This window comes from Molothrus aeneus, chromosome 3 (assembly GCF_037042795.1).
Source record: "Molothrus aeneus isolate 106 chromosome 3, BPBGC_Maene_1.0, whole genome shotgun sequence".
In the NCBI taxonomy this organism is placed as follows: domain Eukaryota; kingdom Metazoa; phylum Chordata; class Aves; order Passeriformes; family Icteridae; genus Molothrus; species Molothrus aeneus.
The window spans coordinates 22,174,406-22,197,112 of NC_089648.1; the positions used below are offsets into that span (position 1 = coordinate 22,174,406).

General features: G+C 45.5%; 2 protein-coding genes across 2 annotated transcripts; both read right to left on the reverse strand.

Moving 5' to 3' along the window:
• Positions 1-1,283: 1,283 nt before the first annotated feature.
• Positions 1,284-10,399, reverse strand: PRPH2 (peripherin 2). Its single transcript, XM_066547854.1, has 3 exons — positions 9,819-10,399; positions 6,830-7,076; positions 1,284-1,520 (listed from the first exon to the last, which is right to left on the reverse strand). Exons 1-3 carry the CDS (start codon positions 10,397-10,399, stop codon positions 1,284-1,286), a joined length of 1,065 nt encoding a protein of 354 aa, XP_066403951.1.
• Positions 10,400-16,770: 6,371 nt separating this feature from the next.
• On the reverse strand, positions 16,771-19,448 carry TBCC (tubulin folding cofactor C). The gene has a single exon (XM_066547856.1). It carries the CDS (start codon positions 19,446-19,448, stop codon positions 18,414-18,416), a length of 1,035 nt encoding a protein of 344 aa, XP_066403953.1. The 3' UTR covers positions 16,771-18,413.
• Between the last annotated feature and the right edge of the window lie 3,259 nt (positions 19,449-22,707).

Consider the following 22,707-nt stretch of genomic DNA (forward strand, 5'->3'; position numbering starts at 1 on the left):
ATAAACTCAAGATGATGATCTGTTCCCTTATTAGAGGCTGCAGGCCACAGCAAACTCTTTCCATGTTTCATTCCAACTTGAGAACAGGATCCTCCAGCTATGACACTATGTTTGGAGAGATGTAGCATATGCAAAATGTGCCTTCTCTTTGATTTAAAAGACATAATGAGGAGTGCTCCATCACTGATAAAGTAAAATTTGCACATTGGGGATTGATTTAAACTCGGTTTTCCCTGGCCTGAAAGGGTGAGGCTTGATGTTCTCGTGGATGAATGGTATCCACCTTCTAGGCCCCTGGAAAACATTTAAAGTGTGAGTTCTAACTGGCCTGGATTTGGGTCTCGATTTGGGTTTGTCTTTTTCTTGCCTTAAAAATAGTTGGGCTTGAATATTCTGGAGCGAGTTATGAGATGACATACTCTGTAAAATGTCCAGAGTAACCATAACTGGCACATGCTCATAGCCTGGATTCCACCCACTAAAAGATGAATCTTCTAAGCTTCTGCAAAGAATTTAAATACAAGGTGAAGCATAAGTCTACAACACATACATTCAAGATATACAGCCTGCAAAAAACCCCGAGAAATAATCCCCCTCAATCTTACCTGAATGTTGTTTTTATGATGCTTGGCTGCTTCATTAAATTACAATTTTTGCTTAGTACATAAATTCTTAGCATAAGTTTGCATCTTGTTCTATGTACGTCTTAAAAATACAGCAGAAAATACCATTGCTTAGCACATTAACAAAAATCACATATGAGAGGTTTGTCAAAATACCTGTATGCTAAGTTATATACAATTCTGGAAATCCTTCTTTCTTTGAATTCTATCATGTTACTCTCCAGAAACCCAATCTGTTTGTCCTTAAAAGCTGAAGTACAGAAAGTATGCTTATGGAACAACTTGAGCAAAAAATAATAACTTTTCAAATTCCACTTTTAATTTCAAAATAAGATGGAATGGATCGCCGTGTGATGCCAGCAATCTTTTTTTTAATTTTTTTTTTTTCTTAAACTAACTGTCTCTGATAAGGGAACATGTGAATATTACAAGTCCTAGTTGGGGTCATATTCCCAAAAGGATATGGATATGATGTACTCACATTGTGGATAAGTGTTTTATCCCAAGGTGCACTATGTTGTATGCTCCCATGTACAAAAGCGCATGTGCGTAGAAATGTGTATTCTGGTGGTTGATACATAGCTTTTAAAATGTAGATATATTCACAATTCTCAGTTTGTGTTATTTTTCTCTGAGAAAAAGTCCACCTCAGTGAGCAGCTCAGCTGACTGTTGTGATGGCTGGCGTCTTCCCGCCTTCCTCTCCTTCGGCCCCTTCGGCTCCTGCTTCCACCTGGTTGAACTTACCCAGCTTTTTCAAGTTCTCCAGCGCGGATTTGAAAGTGTCCTTCAGGCTGTTCTCCAGGACCCACCCTTCGCTTTCACATTCGGGGTCTTCAGGATTGGCAATGCTTTCCAGGGAGGTGTGCAGGAGGCGCAGGCCAACCATCACCGACATCTGTGCCGGGCAACGGGAGAGGCAGAGAGCGTCAGCCAGACCTGGACACTCCATCCCACCCTCCCTGTGCCTGCTCTGGGCAGCCTGGGCATTCTGCTGCTGTCAGCCTCCCTGTCCCTGCTCTGGGCAGCCTGGGCATTCTGCTGCTGTCCCACCCTCCCTGTGCCCTGCTGTTCTCAGCCTGTGCCCTGCTCCCAGGGGCCGTGTGCCCAAGGGGCCTCTCCACGAGCCCCATCAGTGTTGGTGCCTTCCCAGGAGGCTTTAATGCATCCCTGGCTGCTGTGCACTGGGTGTCCACAAGGCAGTTTGGATGTGCAGCACCGTTCTTGGCCACCACCCACTTAGTTTTAGCTAAATATTTTGGCTTTGCATTGACCTTAATATGTTTGGTGAGTATATTAAGCTGATCAAGGAGATATTAATCAATCAGTGTCTCTGCAGAACGGAGCAGAGTTAGGATTTGAGCCATTAGTTTGTCTGGTTCAGATTCTGATTTTGTTTTAATATAGGTATGTGCAAATAAGGAAACCAAGGCAGCAGGTGATCCCTCCCTGGTTCCACCTAAAACAAATTTAATATTTCTGATTAAATATTACCTAGTCCCAGCAGCCCTGACTGAGACTTTTTCTACTGTACTGTGTAACCCTGCTGACACTGGCAACACCCTGCACCTGCCTCCAGGGAGAAGGTGTGTTTTTAGCCAGTCTCCTGCCTTCTAATACTGTTCAGAACAATCTGACCTCACCCTTGTGGTGCTTGTGAAGAAAGTGACTGATTGAGTGAAGTAGAGAAGGACAGAAGAGCAGCTCCCAGAAGAGGCAGCCTGCTGATGTGGTAGGGCTGGTGGTTGGAATGGGGCAGCAGTAAGATTGGTTTGGTCTTCATGTGCTGGGTAAAGCTCAGTTGGAGAACACCTACTGCTGTCAGGACCTCAGAGGATCTCTTCTCTAAGGGAAGTACAATGCCTCTGTCACACTAGCCAATTTCCCAAGGAACTGATTACTTCTGGTCCTCCTCAACCCTGATGGCTGAAGAGGCTGGCAGGTTTGAGGTTGGGATGCAGCTGCATGGCAAGAGCAGTGGCAGAATTCACATCTGGCTTTTGGGCTGGAGGCACTGCCCAGGTGTGTGCTTCCATGGACCATCCATCAGCCTGTCTGCTGTGGTCACCCTACATGTGTAGGATCAGTGTTTCCAAACTCTCGGAAGACTAAAGCTACATGTCTACTCTCAACCTGTGCAGATGTTCGTGTTTCTCTGCCTTCACTCAAGATCAGAAAGGGAAAAACATTGGTCAAACAGACAAGTTTCATCCAATACTTCCATTTCCAAGGGCAAATGTATGACTAGCCACACTTTGGTCACTAAGGAAGTTTCTAGTGGCTCTGAGTCTGGAAATAGTCTCATCTAGCCAATAATATGATGACTTAAATCAGTTAGAGCACTATTCTATAAAAGTCACAACAAGTGACAAATCCCATCATGTTAGTCTTGAGATTTAAAGTCTTTGACATCTTCCTTCCACTCTGACTCCCAGTTTTGCTGCTTTCACTCATGGGGCTGATATCTTTGAAATCAAAGGCTGTTGCAAGTGCAGATTAACAGGGCTGGGTGCAGGAAATGGCCTCCACGTTGCTCTCTATTTGTGCTGCCTTGCTGCCTGTCAGCAGGAGCTTTGTTTTGTGATTGACTTGCCAAGTGCCACTATTTGACAGCCAAAGTAGGTGGACTGGCTTCCTGGACGGCTCTAAGTCACTAAATATTATCATGCTTTTAAAAAGGAAGGTGCTTGTGCAGCACTCAGCATCTGACCTGTCCTTGGAAGAGATTTTGTGGTATTTTCTCTCAGTTTAAGACTTTGTTTTCTTAAAAAACTTTCTAAGCAAGATTTTGAGTCCCTAAAGCTGAGATTCCTTAAAAGCAATGTGAAATGTCTGTCTCTTTGTCGCCTCCACTGATCTGAGCCTGTCTTCCCTGCCAAATGAGAAGCGAGCCCAGGAAGTTTGAGACAAGTGTCTGGTAAATTAGTCTCTCTCCTATTTGATCACAGAGAGTCTGGGACTCCCAGTTTAGCTGAAGTCTTGCACCAGGGAAGGCATAACCCCATGCACCAGTATGTGCTGGGGGTGACTGGCTGACAGCAGCTTGGCAGCAAAGGGCCTTGGGGCTCTGGGTGACACCAAGCTGTCCCTGAGCCAACAATGTGCCCTTGTGGCAAAGTGGGAAAACGGGATCCTTGGCTGCATTAGAGGAATAACTGCCAGCAGGTTGAGGAATGTGATCCTTCTTCCCACAGCTAAACCTCCAGCCTTAACCAGTCTGTGAGTTGTAGGTTTGACCTTAACCACAACCCAGCACAGAAGGCTGCGGGGTCAGAGCCCCGGAGCAAGGCCAGTCATGCTGAGGATGATTTCCTTGTCATGGAAACTCTTGTCACTTTACAGCAGCTTTAAAGTGCCAGGAAGAACATGGCCACAGTGTTTCTCCAGGGCTAGGGCTGCAGGGGCTGCACTGGTGGATCCCCTGCACCCCAGCAGGCTCAGCCTCTCCAGCTGGGCCAACAGAGCAAACTGTGTCCTTCTGGAAGGTCCCTGCTGCCTGTGGGCTGGTTTTGGAGATCTCCAGGGTTCACTCCTACTGTTAATGCATCAGAGAGGTCGCTTTCCAACACAGGAGTACAATGTGCCTCCTGTGAATGCCTCAGTGCTCTCCTGGAGCTCAGCCTGGGCCCGGTCTGTGGCACAGGGGAGCTGAATCCCAGGGTTTGGCTGCTGTGGAAGCTGTGACCTATTGAGATCCACATGTTTGCACAAGTGGAGGACCTGGAGCATCTCAGGAACCAGCCTCAGCTCTCTATTCCTTTTGAAATGCCTTATTCAGGGCACCCTTGAACTCCTCTTTTCCCCTTTGCTGGCTGAGGCAGGTCAAGAAGACATCCAGGCTTGCTCTTCTTGACCTTCTGCAGTGAAGCCCATCTGCTTGCCAGGGTTTAGCCTGAGGCGGCTTAGCCAGAGCAGGGTGTGATCTTTTTTTGTCATCCTCATGACTGGTTGTCACACATGGGAAGCCTACAGCTTTTGTTAGGAAAAGCAGCTTCTAGATATTAGCATTCTTTTCAAACAGAAGTTTTGATGTTTCAAAATACAGGTTCATTCTTCCTTGTGCCTAGTATAGAAAGGTGAAACAGAAATGGCCCTCCCTGAGGTTCCTGTGCCTGTTTGGCATGTTACCTTTTTCTACAGCTCAGAATAACAGCTGTGGTTAGTATTTCCCCTCCATGTTCTCTCCCCCTTCCCACACCTGAATTCCGGCAACCCAGCTGGGAGAGTTGTCCATGGCCCCCAGAAGGGCTTTGTTGGAGAAGCCCCTGGTTTGAGTCCACGGTGGCTGCAGGTGCAAAGCAACCCAGGATTTTGCTTTTGCACTTTTCTGTGCCTTCCCAAAAGTCAGTCAAAGGGGAAATGAGAAGCACAGAGCCAGCACAACCACTGGCCCTGGGCTCACCCTGCTCAGACCCACACTTACCTTGGCCAGGAGTTGGAACCTCTGCTGCCCTCCTACTCAGCATAAAATTGTTTCCTATCCTGACTGGAATTTAAAGGAAGTTGTTATATTTCAAGGGAGACTAAATTAATGTCAGTTTCCTGCTTTGCTTCCTCCCTTCAAAGGGAATTTCAACCCCAAATCTGGTCCCTTTATGGTAGAATATCATGCAAGTAATAAATACTCAGGAGGGCAAGTTATTGTAACCCAGAATCATGTTGTTTCTTTCAAGTTTTGCCCTAAAAGTCCTCTGATTGCCTGAAAAAAGTCTCACCTTCAATTTTGAAAAAGACAAAGAAAAGAAGAGATCTTATTTCTCATTATGCCACAGGCTGAAAAAAATACCCAGGTGTACTTTGAAGAGTTAGGCATAAAATACTACATTTTTATCACTGCTATTAATGTTAACATATCACTGTCATTAATCTCTTGCAAGTTAGCAGAGCTATGTTACAAGTTCCTAGTCATGATTTTTTGCAGCTGGCATTGGTATTTTTGTGCATTTTTCCCCTGAGTTTTTGAATTTCTTTGACTTTTGAACACAGTTGAAATTCCCCTCTCTTCAAGAGCTGTGCACTTGAATCTGGGCTAAAATAAAGACCTCCTCTTTCTTTTCTTAGCAGAATAACAGTGCAAAGAGGTAATACATTTCTCTGCAGTTTGGAGCAGTTATTTTTAAAACAACGCATCATGGAGTAACTTCATGATTTTTTTTTTCAGTTCACAGATTTAGGTAGGTGTTTATTTTCTAAAAAGCAACTTCATTCCTGGAAGGCTGTAGGCCAGTGCTTGTATCAAAATGTAACTCATCTTTTTTTAATTTGCCTGTATCTAAATTTTTAAAAAGGCAGCTGAATCATTTAAAATAGGCAATGCCATTTGCAGCAGCCATTCCAAGGATAAGAAAAGATCTGCAGCACCCCAGGGAGCTGCACCCTTCCTTTTATCAGCAGGTCCTGCCTGATCTCCACATCCAGCACCTCACGTTCCAGCCCTCGTGCCACTGCCATCCCACGCTCCCTGAGCATTAGTGTTGATTAAACACCCTGGCTAGAAAACTGGCCATCTCCCAGAGGCAGGGGATTCATTGCATTGGATGAACAGTATTTTATCAGCCAAGCTGCACTTTTGGTTATGGTGCCCACAGACACCTGCCCTGGGCAGTGCTGGCACCTGTTTGCATTTGCGTCGTGTTTTGGGAAGCAGAATAAAATTAATTTAATCCACTTGCTCCACCTAAACCACTTTTTCTGATCAAATACTTTGGTGGAGCTGATGAAGGTCCATATGCTGCCTTAAAATCATTCCACTGTGTATGGCTTAAAGCCTTACTTTGTTCAGGGTGTAAACCCTTTAGCTGCATTTTCTGTCCCACTAATTACTGTCACATCTTTCTGATGTGCCGCTTTTTTGTATTTCTCGTTACCCACAAAAGGTGACACATGTAAAATTAATGCATCTGGACAGCAGAGCTCTTGCACTCTCTTCCCTGCTCAGCACCTTGCCTTGGACAGAAGATCACTCCCTTTTTCCCCTTTTGCTGTGGGATACTCGAGGCTCTGGCTCCTGCTAAGAGGGGTCTGATCCCACACCCACTCCACCTCTGTTTCCAGCCTGGGACCTTTCAGCCCTTACTCAGTTATCAGATATTTTCTCAGCCAAACAATGGGGAAATTTATTTTAACCAGATTTGATTTTCACTCAGAAAACCCCCTGCTCCTGCAGAGCTGGCACTTGACTGCAGTGTGTCTGAGGAGAAGGGTTACCTCGAAGAGCCAGACGAGGAGGATGACGGCGCCCATGGAGCTCATCATGCTGCTGTAGTAGTTGAGCAGCGCTTCCCGGCAGCCGCGGCGCCACAGGTTGAGCTCCTCGGTTTGGTAGTCGTAGCTGTAGTGGGCAGAGTTGTTGGTGACCTGGTACTGGATGCAGGGCCTGGGGGAGCTGGGGTTGCAGCAGCTGAAGGGGACTCCGTCCACCAGGTACCTCCCGTCCACGTTGCTTTTGATCCGGCTGCGGGCAAGGGCAGAAGGGAGCATGAATGCACACACAGACTCAGACATACAGACAGACACACAGACACAGACACAGACATACACACAGACACACACACACAGATTTCCAGGAGCAAATCTGCATGAGGACAGAAAGCAAAGGCAAGGAGGAATTGCCACCATGCCTTTTCTCTGTGTCCCCTCGTTCACATAGCGGTGTTTGTCCAGGGTGTCCTTTCTCTCCTCTTCCATGTCAAGGCTACACTGAGTCTGTAATTGACTCCTCCTGGTGGAAATGCACGCCCTTGGGTCACTTCTTCAAAGAAATTAATTTTTAACAAAAGTGAATGGTGAGAGAACTCAGGAAGGGCAGTCAGAAAAGAGTGATCACGGCATAGTTAGGATAGAAGAGAGGTGCTGGAGCTGACCTGAGCGTGGAAAAGAACCCAGAACAACCTCGGAACCCACTATACCTATTGATCCAGCAAACCTAATAGCTTCTTTTTGACTATAATATCTCCAGGGAGGGGCTGTGCATTTATTCTTGGCTTGGGAAGGTAGCCAGTATTGAAAACATGAAATGTGCTTCAGCCACAGGATGTTGCAAAATTTTAAAATTTCCAAAGTCCTTGCAGGAGCTCCCCCAACTATTGTTCATCTGACACTGTGGTTGCTCTCTGTTAACAGTCATTTTTCCTGGTGTCTTAGGAGATGTTTAGATGCAAGATAACTTGGAAGGCAAGTAGTTCCACTGACTCTGCAGAAAGACTATAATAAAAGGAGTGCAGTTTTAAAACAGGCCATTTTGCTTAGAAAATCACAGAATGGAGAGTCCCTGTGGTGTAGAGAGGTGAAAAAAAAATCTGAGTGTCCATTGTAGCTTTCTATATGGATATTTTAAAATTGTGTCATAGAGAGAGAGGTGATTCCAACAACCTGGTGAAGGGAAATTCCACTTTGCAATCATGACCTAAATATATCTAAAGAGCAAATGCAGCTGAGGTTTTCTCTCTAAATGTAAAGTGTGCTCTGGATTGGGTCTAATTCCCATTCATGTGTAAATGCTCCACCAGTTTCAGAGAGATTGGATATTAGATCAGGCCTTTGCTCTACAAATAGTATAAAAATCCCACTGTGAGGGACAGACTCCCACCTTCCTTGCAACTAAGGAGAACTTTACTATTGGCTTCAAAGGGGCCAGACTATCCCACCAGGAATGGGAGCAGAGATTGTGCACCACCACATAGTACAAACCTTGAACTCACTAAAACCCATTTGTAGATTTTTAATGCCCTAGTTCCTGCCTCAGTAGTACAAAGAAATTACCTTGAGTCTCAGTCCCAAACAAGGCATGAGTTATTAAGGACAGTATAACCCTGTTTTCCTCCTGTGCCTTGCCCTTCCACTGCTGCTGGATTAAGCTACAGCTCTCAAATCTCCATATAATGCTGGCAAGGTTTTTTCAAGAAGTTATTTATACCCATGAGCATACCTTTGCAATGGGAACATCCCCTTATTCAATAGTGAATGTATTTGTTATAACAGCCTGCAGTGCAACGGGTTAAATCTGTAACAGTTTTCACTAAAAAAAGTCCTCATTCAGAACTGCAAAAACAACCAGACCACCCAACAAGTCAAAGGAACACACAGAGAGACACACACAAGATAAATACCATTTACACAGTCAGGCAGGGATCCCAGGAGATCCCAAGAGATAACACAAAGCTTTTCTTCAAAATTACTTCAGACATTTTTAATACAGGCAGTATATTTAAAAGGCAGATTGCTTCCAGTTTACAGGACCCATTATGCAACCACAGAGCATAAATGTTAATGAATGATGTTCCCAAAGAACCCGGAATAACCATTTCTTTCCCTGGTGCTTAATTTTTTAAAAGGTTGTGGGTATTTATGCCTAATGCTACTTTTTTAATTTCAAAAGTTCATTTTGTTCTCATGCTTATTTTCTGCTTGAGCTTACTGCACCTAACCTGATTTTAGGATTACTGCCTCTTTGGGCACTGACATCAAAGCCATTAAGGTGTTTCTGGTCAACAACCTGATCTGGTTCCTACAGAAACAATAAACTAGTGCTGCTTTCATGTGAGGTTTTAAAAAATCAGGCACAGGACAGAACTTAAAATACATATGGCTACAAGGGCCACTGTGTAAAGCTAAGAACATCAATTGATGCTCAGTATTATCACAGCACTGAAGCAGTCCATTGAGTGAATATAAAAATAACATTCTAAATCTTAAGGATCTAAAAGACATGAGTTATTGGCAAAGTGTTTTTGCCTCTATTTATTTCCTTCCATGATTAGCTGCCAATATCTGAGTGGAGTTTTAAAAGTGGTATCAACAGTATATCTCCAGGGAATTCTTTTTTTAGGAAATTAATCAATCACATTGACATCTGCTTAAGGATTAGTAAAGTTCTGATACTTTCCTGTTGATTTTGGGAGTGTGGCTCAAGGTAATGGGTTTATAAAGAAGTAGAAGACAGTAAAAACTATTTAGCCTGTCTATATCACACTGATCAAGAGTGGGAACTGTAGTTTGGTGCTTTTTATTTTATGTTATGGATGACTTTGGAGGAATTTGTCAGGGGTGGAAGCAATCCAGCTGGTCATTTGGGACGATTTATTAAACAAGACCCCATTTTACACAGACCCCCTTCCAGCCAGCGCCTGTTGGCACTTGAGGCCAGCACTGACCAAACATCGATACTACGTGACACAAACCCCACCGAGTCACTTACTCTTTCACTTCTTTGGAGCTGAAGTCCAGATATCTGTTGCTGATCCACTGGATTTCGAACCAATCTTTGTAGCCGTTGTTGCCACAGCACTTGAACTCAATCTGGAGCATGTCAATGGTCTTCTTCATGAAGCACCTTCCGGGGGTGTCTGTGTCCCGGTAGAACTTCATGCCGTTCTTCAGCCCCTGGGCCAGGGTGCTCTCCAGGGAGCCCCGCATGAGAAAGCAAATCAGAGCCACGAAGAAAAGGAGCATGTTAAAGACGCAGCACAGTGCCAGGTAAGGTTTCAGCAAAGGCTTCCACTTGGCAAATTTAGCAGGATCCAGAGAATCATAACAAATTTTTCCAGCAAAACCATTGAAGGCGCAGGATAATATACCCATCAATATCAAAGAATTGGGCACAAAGTGGCTTTCAGAATTGTCCATCACCTCGCTTCGCTTCCGGAGCTCAATTTTGAGGAACAATCCCATGCTAAAAACAAGGATTCCAGCAAACACCGAAAACCAGTTCATGAGCCATAGTCCCTGTGCTAGTTTTACCCGTTTCTTCTGGTTGAATTTGACTTTCAGCAGTGCCATCTTTGTAGTGGGAGATGTTGGAAGACTTCACAGCCTGGACCCCTCTTCTCAGCGTAAGCAACTCGAGGAAGAACCATTCAGGCGTTGGAAGAGATCCCGAAGGGCGCGTCGGGAAGCAAGCCGCTGCACAGTCCTTCCATCTTGAAGACCCCCGGTTAGGATTCAAGTAAGTAAAATATTCAAAGGTCCCAATTAAGAATTTCACATTAGTCAGAATAATGGGCAATTAGCACCTACAACTATTTCTGGTGGTTTCTTCCAAGCAAAGGAGAAACACTCTCAAGGTTTCAAATGATTTGATCTGGATCTGCAAGACGTCATTCTAATACCTTTAATCATTTGATCCAATTTGGAGAAATGTCTGTCAACAGATGAGTGGAAGTAATCCCTCATTTTACTATTTAGTAGATTTGTGCTCTCCTATGATAGGCTGCTGGGTGGAATATGAAACCCCAGAGATATAAAAAGATCTTTGTTGCCAGAAGAATATGGAACCTTTGAGGAAAAAGGAAGAAGGCTCTGGATTTAAAAAGGCTGTTGTATACAAGCATACACTTCCCCACTGTGATCCCAATATATTCATATCTACAGCCAGACCTACGTTTGAGTCCTTATCCTCCTGTGCTGACTTGAGATGACATCCTGTGGCTTATGTATTCTGAAAGCAGATAAGCGCGTAGTTTACGGTGACCTAAAAAACTAAGCTTGGCATTTTCTATTTACTTCCAGGGCTTGTACCATCTCTGGGTCTTGGCAGGAGAGCAGGAGAAAGGAAAAGTGCAGAGAAACTCAATAAATAAACCCTGGGCTGAAATCTAGAGATGCTTTCATAAAAAGTGAGCTGGCATGAGCAGCTTACTGGATAATCACCGGGCCGGAGAGGGGAGCAGAGCTGCCCAAGGAGACCCACCCGCGAGCTTACATCAGGGAGGAATTCAACTCCGCAGCTGGAGAGGGACCCTGGGGATGTTGTATCTGAGGGCAAGGGAGGCATCCCGGGGCTCCTCCGGCTCTGCAGAAGGACCTGGAGCCGGCTGTGCTGTCAGGCTGGGGCGGGCAGAGAGGAGGGTCCGACCCCACCTGCAGCTGCCGCCTCCTCCTTGCGGCACTCGGCGGTGCCCGGCTTCCACCCGCTCCACTGCTCCAGGAGTTCTGCTGGCTTTGAAACATCATCTCCCACGTGCCCCACAAGGGTTTGGAGCTGCTGGGGAACTCCTGCCCCTGTCATCACAATGCAAAATTAACCTCAGGCTACCCCCAGCAATGGCAAATATCCCTGCAGGCGTGTGAGGGCATGGGTGCTAATGCCGCAGGGGAGAAAGGAGCAGCCCCAGAAGAGGGACTGGGAGGATTCTCTCCTGCCTGTCAACCAGACCTGCTGCTGCCACCACTCAAGTCCCTGGGGGCATCCTCTAGTGGCTGCCAGCAGCATGGCCGCCAGCCCCCGGGGACAGAGACGGGAAGGAACGTGCCAGGATGAAGGCAAGTGTGAGAAATAATAACACAAATAATTAAAAAGCCCAAGCACCGAAAAATAACGTTTTGATTGATGGTCTGCAGCTCTGCGGCACCGTGGATGCTTCTCAGTTACTATTTGAGATCCAGGAACACTGAAGGTTCCTTTAGGAAGGACAAAAGCTGGCAACTCACTACTTCTTCCTGTCCTAATAGAAGGTTTTTGTGGTGGACCTTTCCCAGCCCATCTGGCGCTATTGCACTGAGCTGGAGAGCAGCTGGTAACTGGGATTTTTCTAAAGCAAGCCTGGTGGTTTGCATTGCTGCTGCCCTTGCTGGTGAAGAGTGAGTGCGTAAAATGAGAGGGAAGGTGATTATCCATCAGGGACTATTCTGTCCTCTTGCCATGAAGAGGATGAGAAGTGCTGTTTCTTGAGAGAGCCTATTCATGTTTTTGTGCAATAAGTAATGGCTCTGAAATAGCATCTCTCCTGGCAAAACATCCCACAACCATTGTAGCACGTGTTGTGTTTCACTGACTCTTTTGGGGCTCAGCTAAGAGACTTGAGTTTGGAAAATGTATTTATCTGACAACCTGGAGTTAATTCTAGATAAAGGAACTTGAAACCATTTTCTTTCTTGACAGTGATGACAGTGAAACTGTAATTAAAGTGGAAAAGAATTCTGTACCAGGTCTACAGGTCATGAGGAAATACAGTGAAATACTTCCTGCCCACAGCAGGTGTAAGCCTGGTGCTGCTCTGGATATGGGTAATTTCGTATTCAGGAGCACAGGTGAATCTGAATTCCTGTCAGCTTAATAATTTAACATTTAGATACCCATGATAAATCTGATGCAGCAAAATCATGTAAGTGTATAAACTACAGTGTTTCCTCTAATTCAGGAATCAAAGTAGTGAAGTAGAACATGCAGGACATGCTTCAGGGCTCACTGATCTCTCCAGATTTACTCTTCTGCCTATAAACAAAGGAAACAGGAGGGACCCCTCATAAATCACTGCTGGGAGATGATCAGTAAAAATCCAGGACTTGATGTTCAGGAAGGGACACTCACCTACTAATTAGACCTTTGAGACTTCGGGTGGTCCCTCCAAGGTCATCAGGGACAGTAATCAACACTACCAGAACAACCAGGATTAGGAAAAGCGCTGCTTATTTAAGTAGTTTTCAACAGCTGGGGACTTGAAGTGGCAAAAACTACCCCACCCATCAACTTGACTCGCCGTGCTTGGGGGCTTTAAAAGGGATTGGGTAACACTTTTTAAGTGGGAATGAATGCTTCCCCATTGTCCCAGGCCTGGAAGAGACAAACCCCTGTGCAAGCATCGGCACAAACCGGGCAGCTGAGGGCTGTCTCTGGCGGAGCAGCCTGGAGGAGAGAAAGGTGATGGGCGCTCATCGAGAAGCGTTCTGGGGTGGGGATAGTTTAAAAAAGAAAGCTTTTTTTGCCTGGCATCTGCTTTTCTTAAAAAGCTTTTTCTTGGCTGCTATTTGTCTTTAGTTTGGCACTTCCTACCTCTTCAAATAGAAAATGCTGAAATTGATCCATAGCAGATAAAAGCTAATTGCTGCAAGAATGTTTGAGTTAATGGTCTCCTCAGAGGTTGTCTATTAAATTCAACTGTATAATTCATATGCCAATATTGGAGAAAAAATGGTAGAATAAAATATTCAAATTATTATTGATTTCACCATGAATCTGTTCAAATTCAAAATCTAGTTCAAAATTATAATGTGCATGTATAACAATACAATATTGATACCTTTTCAAAAAGTTATGCCTGCTAACCTACATATAAGCTACAAATTTATCAGTTAAGAGAGAGGAACATAAACAATTTAATCTGGTGTTTGTTAAACAGTCTGGTGCTCGGCCCTGGACCAATCTTAATCTTTCCATCTTCAGGGGTGTAAGATATAAAATACATAAATACCTAAACTATGGAAGTGCCCTTGGCAAAAAGAATAATTTCCTGGCCCAATCTTTCTTTCACAATGCTCTGTGATATGAAATGTGTGCCTTTCTGAGGCTTTCTTTTTTCCTTTCCCTAGGAGTGGCTATATTTCACTGCAGGAATAATGATGTCTAGCTTTACCTTTGATGGGAAGCTATTGTGTAGTGAGGTTTGCTCATGTACCCTCACCTATGGTTTTGCTTTCAGTTGTAACTGGGTGGTGTGAACAGGGACACTCTCGAGGAACAATGTGATAAAAATGCTGTACCTCACTGTACAATTATGAGGAGAAGAAAAGTCTGATTTTTGACTTTTTTTTTTACCTCCTTACACAGGTAACTTGGTAGGCTACTATTTTTGTGGCATGTAAGGTGACTGCAGGTTCTGAGGCTGGAAACAGAAGCAAGTTCTAAATTCACTGCTGGGACAGTTGTAAATTCTGGGAAGAGCGACTTGACCTGCTGTACTCTGTGGCTCCTGTACTTGGCTGGGGCACACTGTGGGGGTTTTGGTGTGGTTTTGCTCTGGGTAATTCCCAGAATTTCAGCCATGATTCATATGGTGGTGTGTAACATGTTCAGAAAACACAGCTTTTTTTTGACCTCCAAGATGGTCATTATGAGTATTTGTTTGTATTATTGTGATGCCTGGGGTGTAGCATTCACTGCTGAAAAAATAAGAGTTAGAAATCAAAATTTATATTTGCAGAAACAGGAAAGAAATATGTTGGGAATTAAAAGAAGCTTACAAGAAGCTCATTATAGCCATTACTGCTGGAAAACATCTCAGAACAACAGGTGGATCCCCCAGTCAGTCAGATAAATCAGATCATGATGTGAATGGAAATGCTGAAATTTCCCCAAGTTGCATAGATTATTTTTCTTGCTATTCCTGTCTTTCCCTGTATGTGTTGAAATTGGCTGTTTAGTAAAACCTGAAGCAATTCCAGGTAAAATCACTGAGATTTGAACCTTGTCTACATGCTGCTATTGCTTAAATAAGAAACTGAAAAAAAAATCCAAGCCTTCAAATATATAATGCATAGAAGTGTGTAGGAAATTGTCTTATGCATGTATTTCTTACCTGTTTTTTTTTTTCACAAAACAATTCTACTACAGCTCACATCAGAATCTATTTAAATGAAAGAGAGCTGGCTAAAGAGAGAATGGAAGTAACTTTCATTTTTGTTCCTGTGATTCAGAGAAGCAGGGGCAGACAGAGGGAAAAGCCTGGACTCCAAAGGGAACCCAGGGAGGTTGATCCCTCTCAGGACAGACCTCGGGGTGAGGGGATGGCCCCATGGAAGCAGCAGCAAAGCTCCCGCTGCTTCTCTGGATGCAAGTTTTGGTCTGTGCCACCCCCCAGAGCCTCAATAAATGGCAACACTCAAAGCTCTGTGTGGCCTGAAAAACAGCCTCAGTTTTCTCCCACACGCTCAGTGTTGTGTATCTTTGCATGGAAGTGTTTTATTCCCTCCACAGACACACAGAGGAGCTTTACAACGCTGAGTAACAGCCCTGTGGGGGGCTAAGGAACTTTCACTGGCCTTAAAGATTTTGGTGAGGCCACTGGCTGGAGGAGGCCTGTCCAACTAGGCTGTCTTTCAAAAATGTCTGACACAGAACTGCTTTCCTGACTCCCTGTGGAAAATAGTTCTGCAGCTCAGTGCCCCCCACTATTTTGATAAACTTTCTGCCTGTAGCTTCTCTTCAGGGCAAATTTGCACAAGGTTTTTGGTGCTGATGTTCTGTTATCCCATGCCTCCAGCAGGCATTTGTTTTTCAGCCCCTTGTGATGTCTAGCATCATTAATTTCTTTAAAGTACATTATTTTTAAAGAAGCTCCTGGTGGAACTGGTGGCACTGTGATGCAAACCAGAGCTAGAGTTCTTGAAGAGACTTTGTTCACTTCAGTTGTACATTATGCAGGGTAAGTGATTGCTAGCTGATTATAAATACTTAGGGGTTTGCCTTCTCTTCCTTAGAGACCCAAAAAAGTTGCAATTTCTATACTAAATAGCCCATAAGCATGCTAGTAAACCTTTACTAGTGCTTAAATTCTCATACAGCATTAACAGACTGTTGTTTCAAAAGAGTCTTGAATTTCTGTTATGATTCTACATCAGGAAAGTACAATTCAAAAAAAGTGTATGGAAACCTGTGCAACTCTGTGTGTGTATATATATATATATGGGGTTATATGAGATTGTATGTTTAGAACTATAAATCACATTTAGGTATTTGCCTGACCAAATTTTCTGGACTTACTGTTCTCAGATTGAATCTCGTTTCACACCATGCCTGAGACCAAGAGCCAGTTATGTGTTTTGTATTACAAAGGTAATGCTAAATCTTTAGGGTAATTGTCTGGCACCAAGTTCCTGAAAAGTATTACCTGCTAACTGTGGTTTGACCAAAGTCAAGTATTTGGAGGAAAGAAAACAGTAGGAGCTGGGATGTCAATAACTGGTTTGTGAAAAACATCCCCAAGGAAGTAATTCCAGAGAGAAACTGAAGTTCAAACTTCCATGTTTTGACTCCTGTTCTGTTTATTCAGGCAGTACTGCATGCCATGGGCCAGGAGCTGGAACAGGACATGGCACTTCCATGGGAGGAAGGCTGGGAAGACGCAGTGCACCCCTGGTACTGCCTGGGGTCTCTTTCCCCGTCTGGATCTGCCGAGATCCATCGCCACAGGAAGGAGGTGTCCATGTTTAGAGCTTGGGGCAAGCAGAACAAAGGCATTACTGTAATTCTTACAGGCTGAACATTTTGCAATCTCAAGGCTAGATGATGCTAAGAGGATTGATCCGGAGAACAATTAACTACAAAATCAGGTTCTGTACCAAGATGGATGTGTTAAAATAACTTGACAGCCACAACTGATCACATCCCTCTAACAAAGGATATAAATGATTACATTAAAGTAAGACTGAGGGTGTATTCTTTAAATCATTTTATGATGCTGTCAGTGCAAAGAAAACTCACTAGTAAAGGAACAACTAAAATAATTCAAAACAAGTATATTTGAAATGCAAAATCCAATTCAGTCAAAAAATATACATTAACAGAAGTAAACAAAACTGAAAATTGTCAGGAATATAAAAAAAATCCCTTTTGCCCCCTCCCCCCTTTAAATTAAATATGCTGAAAACAACTTATATAAAAACATTCTCTGCTCAAGACCTGACAAGCACCTAAGTGAAGTTTCAGGTACTTCTCCTGTGAGTGATGCAGTTTTTGATGGTTCATCTAGGATTTAGTGTCTGTTAGAGGCACATAGATGGCTGCATAGCATAAAGAATTTTAAGTTTTACAATAAAGCTTTATGCTAAGGCAAGATAAACAATTTATTTATTGAAAAATGTCACAAGTTAAGGAGGGGTTTTAGAAATCTAAAACTGCTGTGTATACTTTATATATGGACACTGGTCACTTCAGCACCACTAACAGGGCACTGTAAAGACACTGCATTCCACAGTGCTGCTACTTTTTTATTATTATTATTTAGCAAGAGTGAAGAGACTTAAATCATTCTACACTTTATGCAAGGTAACATGCAAATCTGGAATTGGAATATAGTGCTTCATCTTTCCGTTTTGCTGACTCTCTCTGCCAACACTGCAGGTATGCAGCAGCAGAGTGCTGCAAATTAGGATCACAGCACACAAAGCCTGTTGTCTGGAAAACTAGTGGGACATCCCTGAACATCTCTGCCCTGAAGCTTCAGCTTGCAGAGGAACAGTTAACCCAGCTTCTGTGATGTTCATCAGCACTCGCTGAATGCCTCCGAGCTGCTTACAGAAGCAGCATCCTTTCACATGCCATTTATAGATTGTGAAGCTTTAGTATTTATACAGACTCCATAGGTTTCTGAATGTTGAGTAATCAATATATTAGGAGAGCATTAGATGTTTAATGGAACACCTTTTTCCTTTAGACTTCTCTCACTTGAAATAAAGGCTAAAGCCAACCTATAGATTTAACCCAATTCAACAGGAACTGGCTCATCGTTGCACCATAGCCTATGATGCATCTCAGTCTGCTGCACCGTGCAGTTGCAAACTCTCCCTTTAAATGAACCTTTTTTCACCCCATGACCTCACAGCAGCACTGCCCCGCACTCCCCCTAAGAGACACTGTGCTGCCATCAGAACATGAGAATTTGGCACACAAACATGGGAAATTTGGCATTTGATCTTTTCATTCCGGTACAGTTTGCACTACTTGCAGCTATTTCAGAGTCTGCCTAGGTGAATGAAAGCAGCACAACGGCTCTAACAGAGGCTCATTGTTGTTTGTGTATCAGTGGCCTAAGTGTCCCACCTTAATAGGTTTTAACTCACAAGGAGGTACTTCAGAAATTGGCAAATCCCACAGTGATACATATAGCAGCAACTCGTGCAAGAAGAGTAAACTCTATTTGACTGGTATGTTTCAACTAAGAAACCCAGCCATATATTGTAATTTGAAATTTGAATACAGAATGGAATAATTTAATGGCATATCGGGGATTAAGTCCCACAGTTTGTGGATCAGTGCGTTTACACGAGGATCTCTAGCACGGCAGAGCTGCCTCCGCAGTCAGTCCCAGCAAGTGATTCTCTCCCGCTCGGGGATCAGGCTCCAGTTGGGCGAAGGCCTGTCAGTCGCCAACCAGTCAAAGTCATCCACCAGGTTCCAGTTGTTACTGTTTCTGTCCAGCCCAGACGACTCGAAATCTCGCTCGATACCGGGATAGCTCCAGGAGTACGGGGCGAAGGACACCTCGGAGCAGGCCTCGATCACGGCCCGGCTGGTCACTTGCACGTAGACGCGGCAGTCGCGGGTGCGGTGGGTGCGGAGCTGCTGGCAGGCCAGCGCCAGCAGGCAGTCGCTGCAGCCGTCCACCAGCACGGAGGTGGACACGGGCCCGCAGAGCACGGTGCAGCCGCTGCAGTCGCGCACCCGCAGCGTGTTGGGGTTGCCGCGGAGCCGCACCCGGCAGCCGCGCAGCTCCGACAGCAGCACGTCCCGCTGCAGCAGCTCCGCGGGGCCGAGCTCCAGCTCCGCGTCCTGGGCGCCGCTGAACCCGCACAGCGGCGGCCCGCCCGATTCGCCCTCGGCGAGGCCGGGGCCGGGGTCGGGCGCGGCGTGGTCCGGCGGGGCGGGCTCGGCGGGGCGCGGGGCGCTGCCCGGGGCCGCTTCTTTCTTGAGGGCGCGGAAGGCGAATTTCTTCTTGGGCTGCAGCTGCTGCCGCCGCGCCGCCAGGTCCCCCTGCAGCCGCGCCACGGTCTCCTGCCCCTGCCGCACCTCGTAGGGCGCCAGGAACCGCACGCTGCCCGTCAGCAGCTTCTGCAGCGCCTGCAGGCGGGCGGCCGCCTCCTCCAGCGTCCCCGCCGCCAGCAGCGCCTCCACGGCCTCCCGCTCCCGGGCGAAGGCGGCCAGGAAGAACTCGCTCTGCTCCTCCTTCACTACCTGCGCCTCCTTCTTCTGCCGCTGCCGCTCCACGCCCTGCTGCCGCTCCGCTTCCCGCCGCTGCAGCCGCTCCGGCAGCACCACGGCGGAGGCGGCCGAGCCCGCGGCCACCTCGGGCTGTGAGGGAGCCGCCACAGCCGCGGACTCTCCCGGCGCCGCCATCTTGCCGCTCGCCTCTCCTGCGGTCACCAAGCGGCGCGCGGATTGGCTGCCCGCAGCCCTGACTGCGTCGCCGCCGCCGATTGGCGGCCCGGGAGGCGCGCGGCGGGGGAGGGCGGGAGGGCCGGAGGGAGGGGTCCCCCGCGGTCTTAAAGGGGCCGCCGCCTCTCCGCGGGATGGGGTGAGTGCTGGCGGCAGGTGCCGTGCGGGGCGGGTTATCCCGCTTCCCAAATTAGCTCCCGGGATATAAATGAGCCCCCGCCCCGCTCCCCCGCTGTGCCCGCGCGGAGCTGCCCGCTTCTCCCCGCTGCTGTGCTTACACCCACACCTCTCCTCCCGGGCCGCGCCCGTCGCCGCCGGCCCTGGGCGCGGGGGCTCCCGCGAGCGGCGGGCTCGGGAAGGGGCGGCTCGGCTCGGTGTGGGCTCGGGCGGGAGGCGGAGGGGCCGCAGCCCAGAGCTCCACCTGCCCTCCCGGGCGGGCTCGGGGCCGCCCCGAGGCGCCCCGCGCTGCCCCGTGCTCTCCGGAGGCGCCGGGCGGTCGCGGCCCCGTGCCCGGGTGGGGTCCCCGGGCAGCCTCACACGGCCGGCGCCGTCGGGAGGCTCCGTGCTCTAATAAACCTTCCCTGCTGCCTCCCTCTCCCCAGTGAAGTGGCCGAGGAAAAGGCTGCTGAGCCTTGCAGGTAACTGCAAAGGTGCTGCCAGGTGGATCGATTACTTCCTCGCTGCTTATTTGGTTCCTGGAGTGTTTTGTTCCAGAAGAGAGTTCGGTTCTTGAGGCAAAAGTGGGAGCAGTGCCAGTGGATTACTGTGCCCCTGAGGGAGGGCTGTATGAGCAATCCACAGAGGCCTGTATGGAAACACGGGAAGGAAGGCTTTTATAATTAGGAGATGTGTATTAAAGTAAATTTGCAGCAGGAACCAGAAATTAAGTACACTGTCTGCAAAGTAAGAAAGTGACCATTGTTTTGCTGTATTCATTTGAGATTTTTTTTCCTATTATTTGGATTTTAATTTGTGCAAAGAAAGTTAACACTAAGCACTCTTTTAGTAATATGGAAACAAATCTAACTCCTGTCTATTTCTACAAATGCCATCTCCTTCCCCTTGTCATTTTGAAGTTACTTGTAGCAAATTGACACAGGACCTAAGACTGTCCATTGAAACAAAAAGCTGGTAAACCCAGAGGAGATAATCTGATTTTTCTGTCTTCTGTTTGGCAATAGCATGAGTTCTTTACCTTACGTTCCTGTTTGGAAGTATAGGTTGTTATGTCCCTTAAGGTTAGCATTTAAAAGTATCTTTAGCTTCAAAGTAGCTGTTGTTTTCTGTTTCCTGAGAATGTGGTTTAATTTCTGTGTTAGATATGATATAATGTTGTTAGAATGTATGGAGTACTTGAACCTTATATGCAATAATGTCAGTCCAGTTTGGATGACAGAGGAAAGGCAGTGAAATGCCTTTAATCCTTGCAAAAGACTCACACTAAAATAGAGAATATTCTTTCCTTAACAGTGTTAGCATATAAACTAAAGGGATTGCAAGGGATCCTTACGTAACAGTAGCACTTTGGAGCAGGTTGCATGGGCAGTGGGATAGGTGAAGTGTTTGATGCATTACAGCTCTTAATGCAGCATTACATCTGTTGCACTACTGCAGTGTTCAGAATTTTGGTTCTGAAGAATTAGATTGAGTCTTAAAAAGTAAAACCTCTTATCCTGTAGAATGGCACTGTGCTCAGACATGAAAAAGGAAGGGTATTGAAATATTTTCACTTGGTATTTTTTCCTAGCAATGTGTTTAAATGATACATTTAGTAGTATCATTAGGGTTTTTTTTTTCTAATAAAGAGTAAATCCACTCCTGTAGTTATTCCAGCAATGTTCCATTAGGCAGGAATATGGTGCAATTAATTTTCCATAAGAAAAAAATTCCTTATTTCCATGTTGTTGAAAGATGTGGAAGTTTCATTTTAGCTGGGAGGCTCTGTTTGCCTTATGCTCCCTTGAGTCTAGCTAATACAGGTGGTAACAGTGATGGAAGGGCTTATCCTGTACGTGAGGATATTGACAGAAAAAGGTTTTTGCTGTTTTTCATATGCACAAATATTCCTGGAGTATGGCTTTGGTATTGTTAATGCAGATGTGAGCCCGTAGATGAACGGCACTGGGTAAAAGAACTTCATTTGGAAGGATTGCAAGCAAATGTTAGTGTGCACAGCACAGAATAAATGTTAAGTATTTTATGCTGAACTATAATTACTAATTACTTCTTGTTGTATCTGGGCACTTGGAATGCTAGGTATTCTGAATTGTTTTTTCTATAGGTGATTAGAGGTTTAAATTCATGAGGACCAAATACCCTTGTGAATATGAGCGTCTGGGAAAGACTGGAAACTTCTCACCTTGCTAATGTGCACAATTGTTATTTTGGTCAAAAGCAAAAGTATACCCAGAGACAAGAAGGTAAAATGTGTGACCATAATGAAAAATTCAAAAGGGAGCTGTAAAATTCTTCCAACTGTTTCATCCTGATGTTCCAAAATTACTTTCCACACTTACAATTTGAGGTTTTGTATAATTTATATTGGCATGTGCATTTTTTTTTTTTTTGGGTGGTCACACAAAGACTGACAATTTTCCTCCCAACTTTGCTGGCAGCAACTTCTATGTTTTGAGGCTGCTGTGTGTGCCAGACAGTAACCACCTGAATAAAATGTAAGCTTTCTAGCTCAGGCTTGGAGTCACTTGGGTAAGCTGTAACAAGTAGTTTGGCTGTTTGAGGATATGAGAAAAAGTAAGGTACATAATTCTGTGTTATATTTTTTCCTATTTTTTCCCTCTTGTCTGTGCTTTTGTTCCTTTCTGGTTTGAAGGTAGTAGCAGTCATTTCAGTGAGACCTTGTGCCATTGTTTGAACTCTACAGTGTCATTTATTTTATGTGAAGGTGCAGGTTGCACTTGTTTACTTTGATCTAGTGCTGTGAAAGTGTGGAAACATGAGCTCCGTGCGTGCTTCCAGGTTTAAGTCTGTGTCCCATGGTTATCAGTCATGAATGCTATCTGCCTGAAATATTTCCTACTGATTTGCTATAGCTCAACAGCATTATCTCATAGCCTTTTAAGTGAGATGTATTGTGTAGTTCAGCTGAAGGTTCAAGATCCTGTCTTGTTCCATCATTATTTTAAGAAGAGTGGGGAATAAAAGGGAGATCCACAGAGGCAACTGTGTGCTCAGCCTCATAATAATGGATTCTTACACCTGA

Coding starts and splice junctions, on each gene's coding strand:
- TBCC (XM_066547856.1), bottom strand. CDS start 19,448: ATGGCGGCGCCGGGAGAGTCCGCGGCTGTGGCGGCTCCCTCACAGCCC.
- PRPH2 (XM_066547854.1), bottom strand. CDS start 10,399: ATGGCACTGCTGAAAGTCAAATTCAACCAGAAGAAACGGGTAAAACTA. Junction 7,077..9,818: donor AGCTCCAAAGAAGTGAAAGA/GTAAGTGACTCG, acceptor CCTTGCCCGCAG/CCGGATCAAAAGCAACGTGG. Junction 1,521..6,829: donor TCCTCGTCTGGCTCTTCGAG/GTAACCCTTCTC, acceptor TGCCCGGCACAG/ATGTCGGTGATGGTTGGCCT.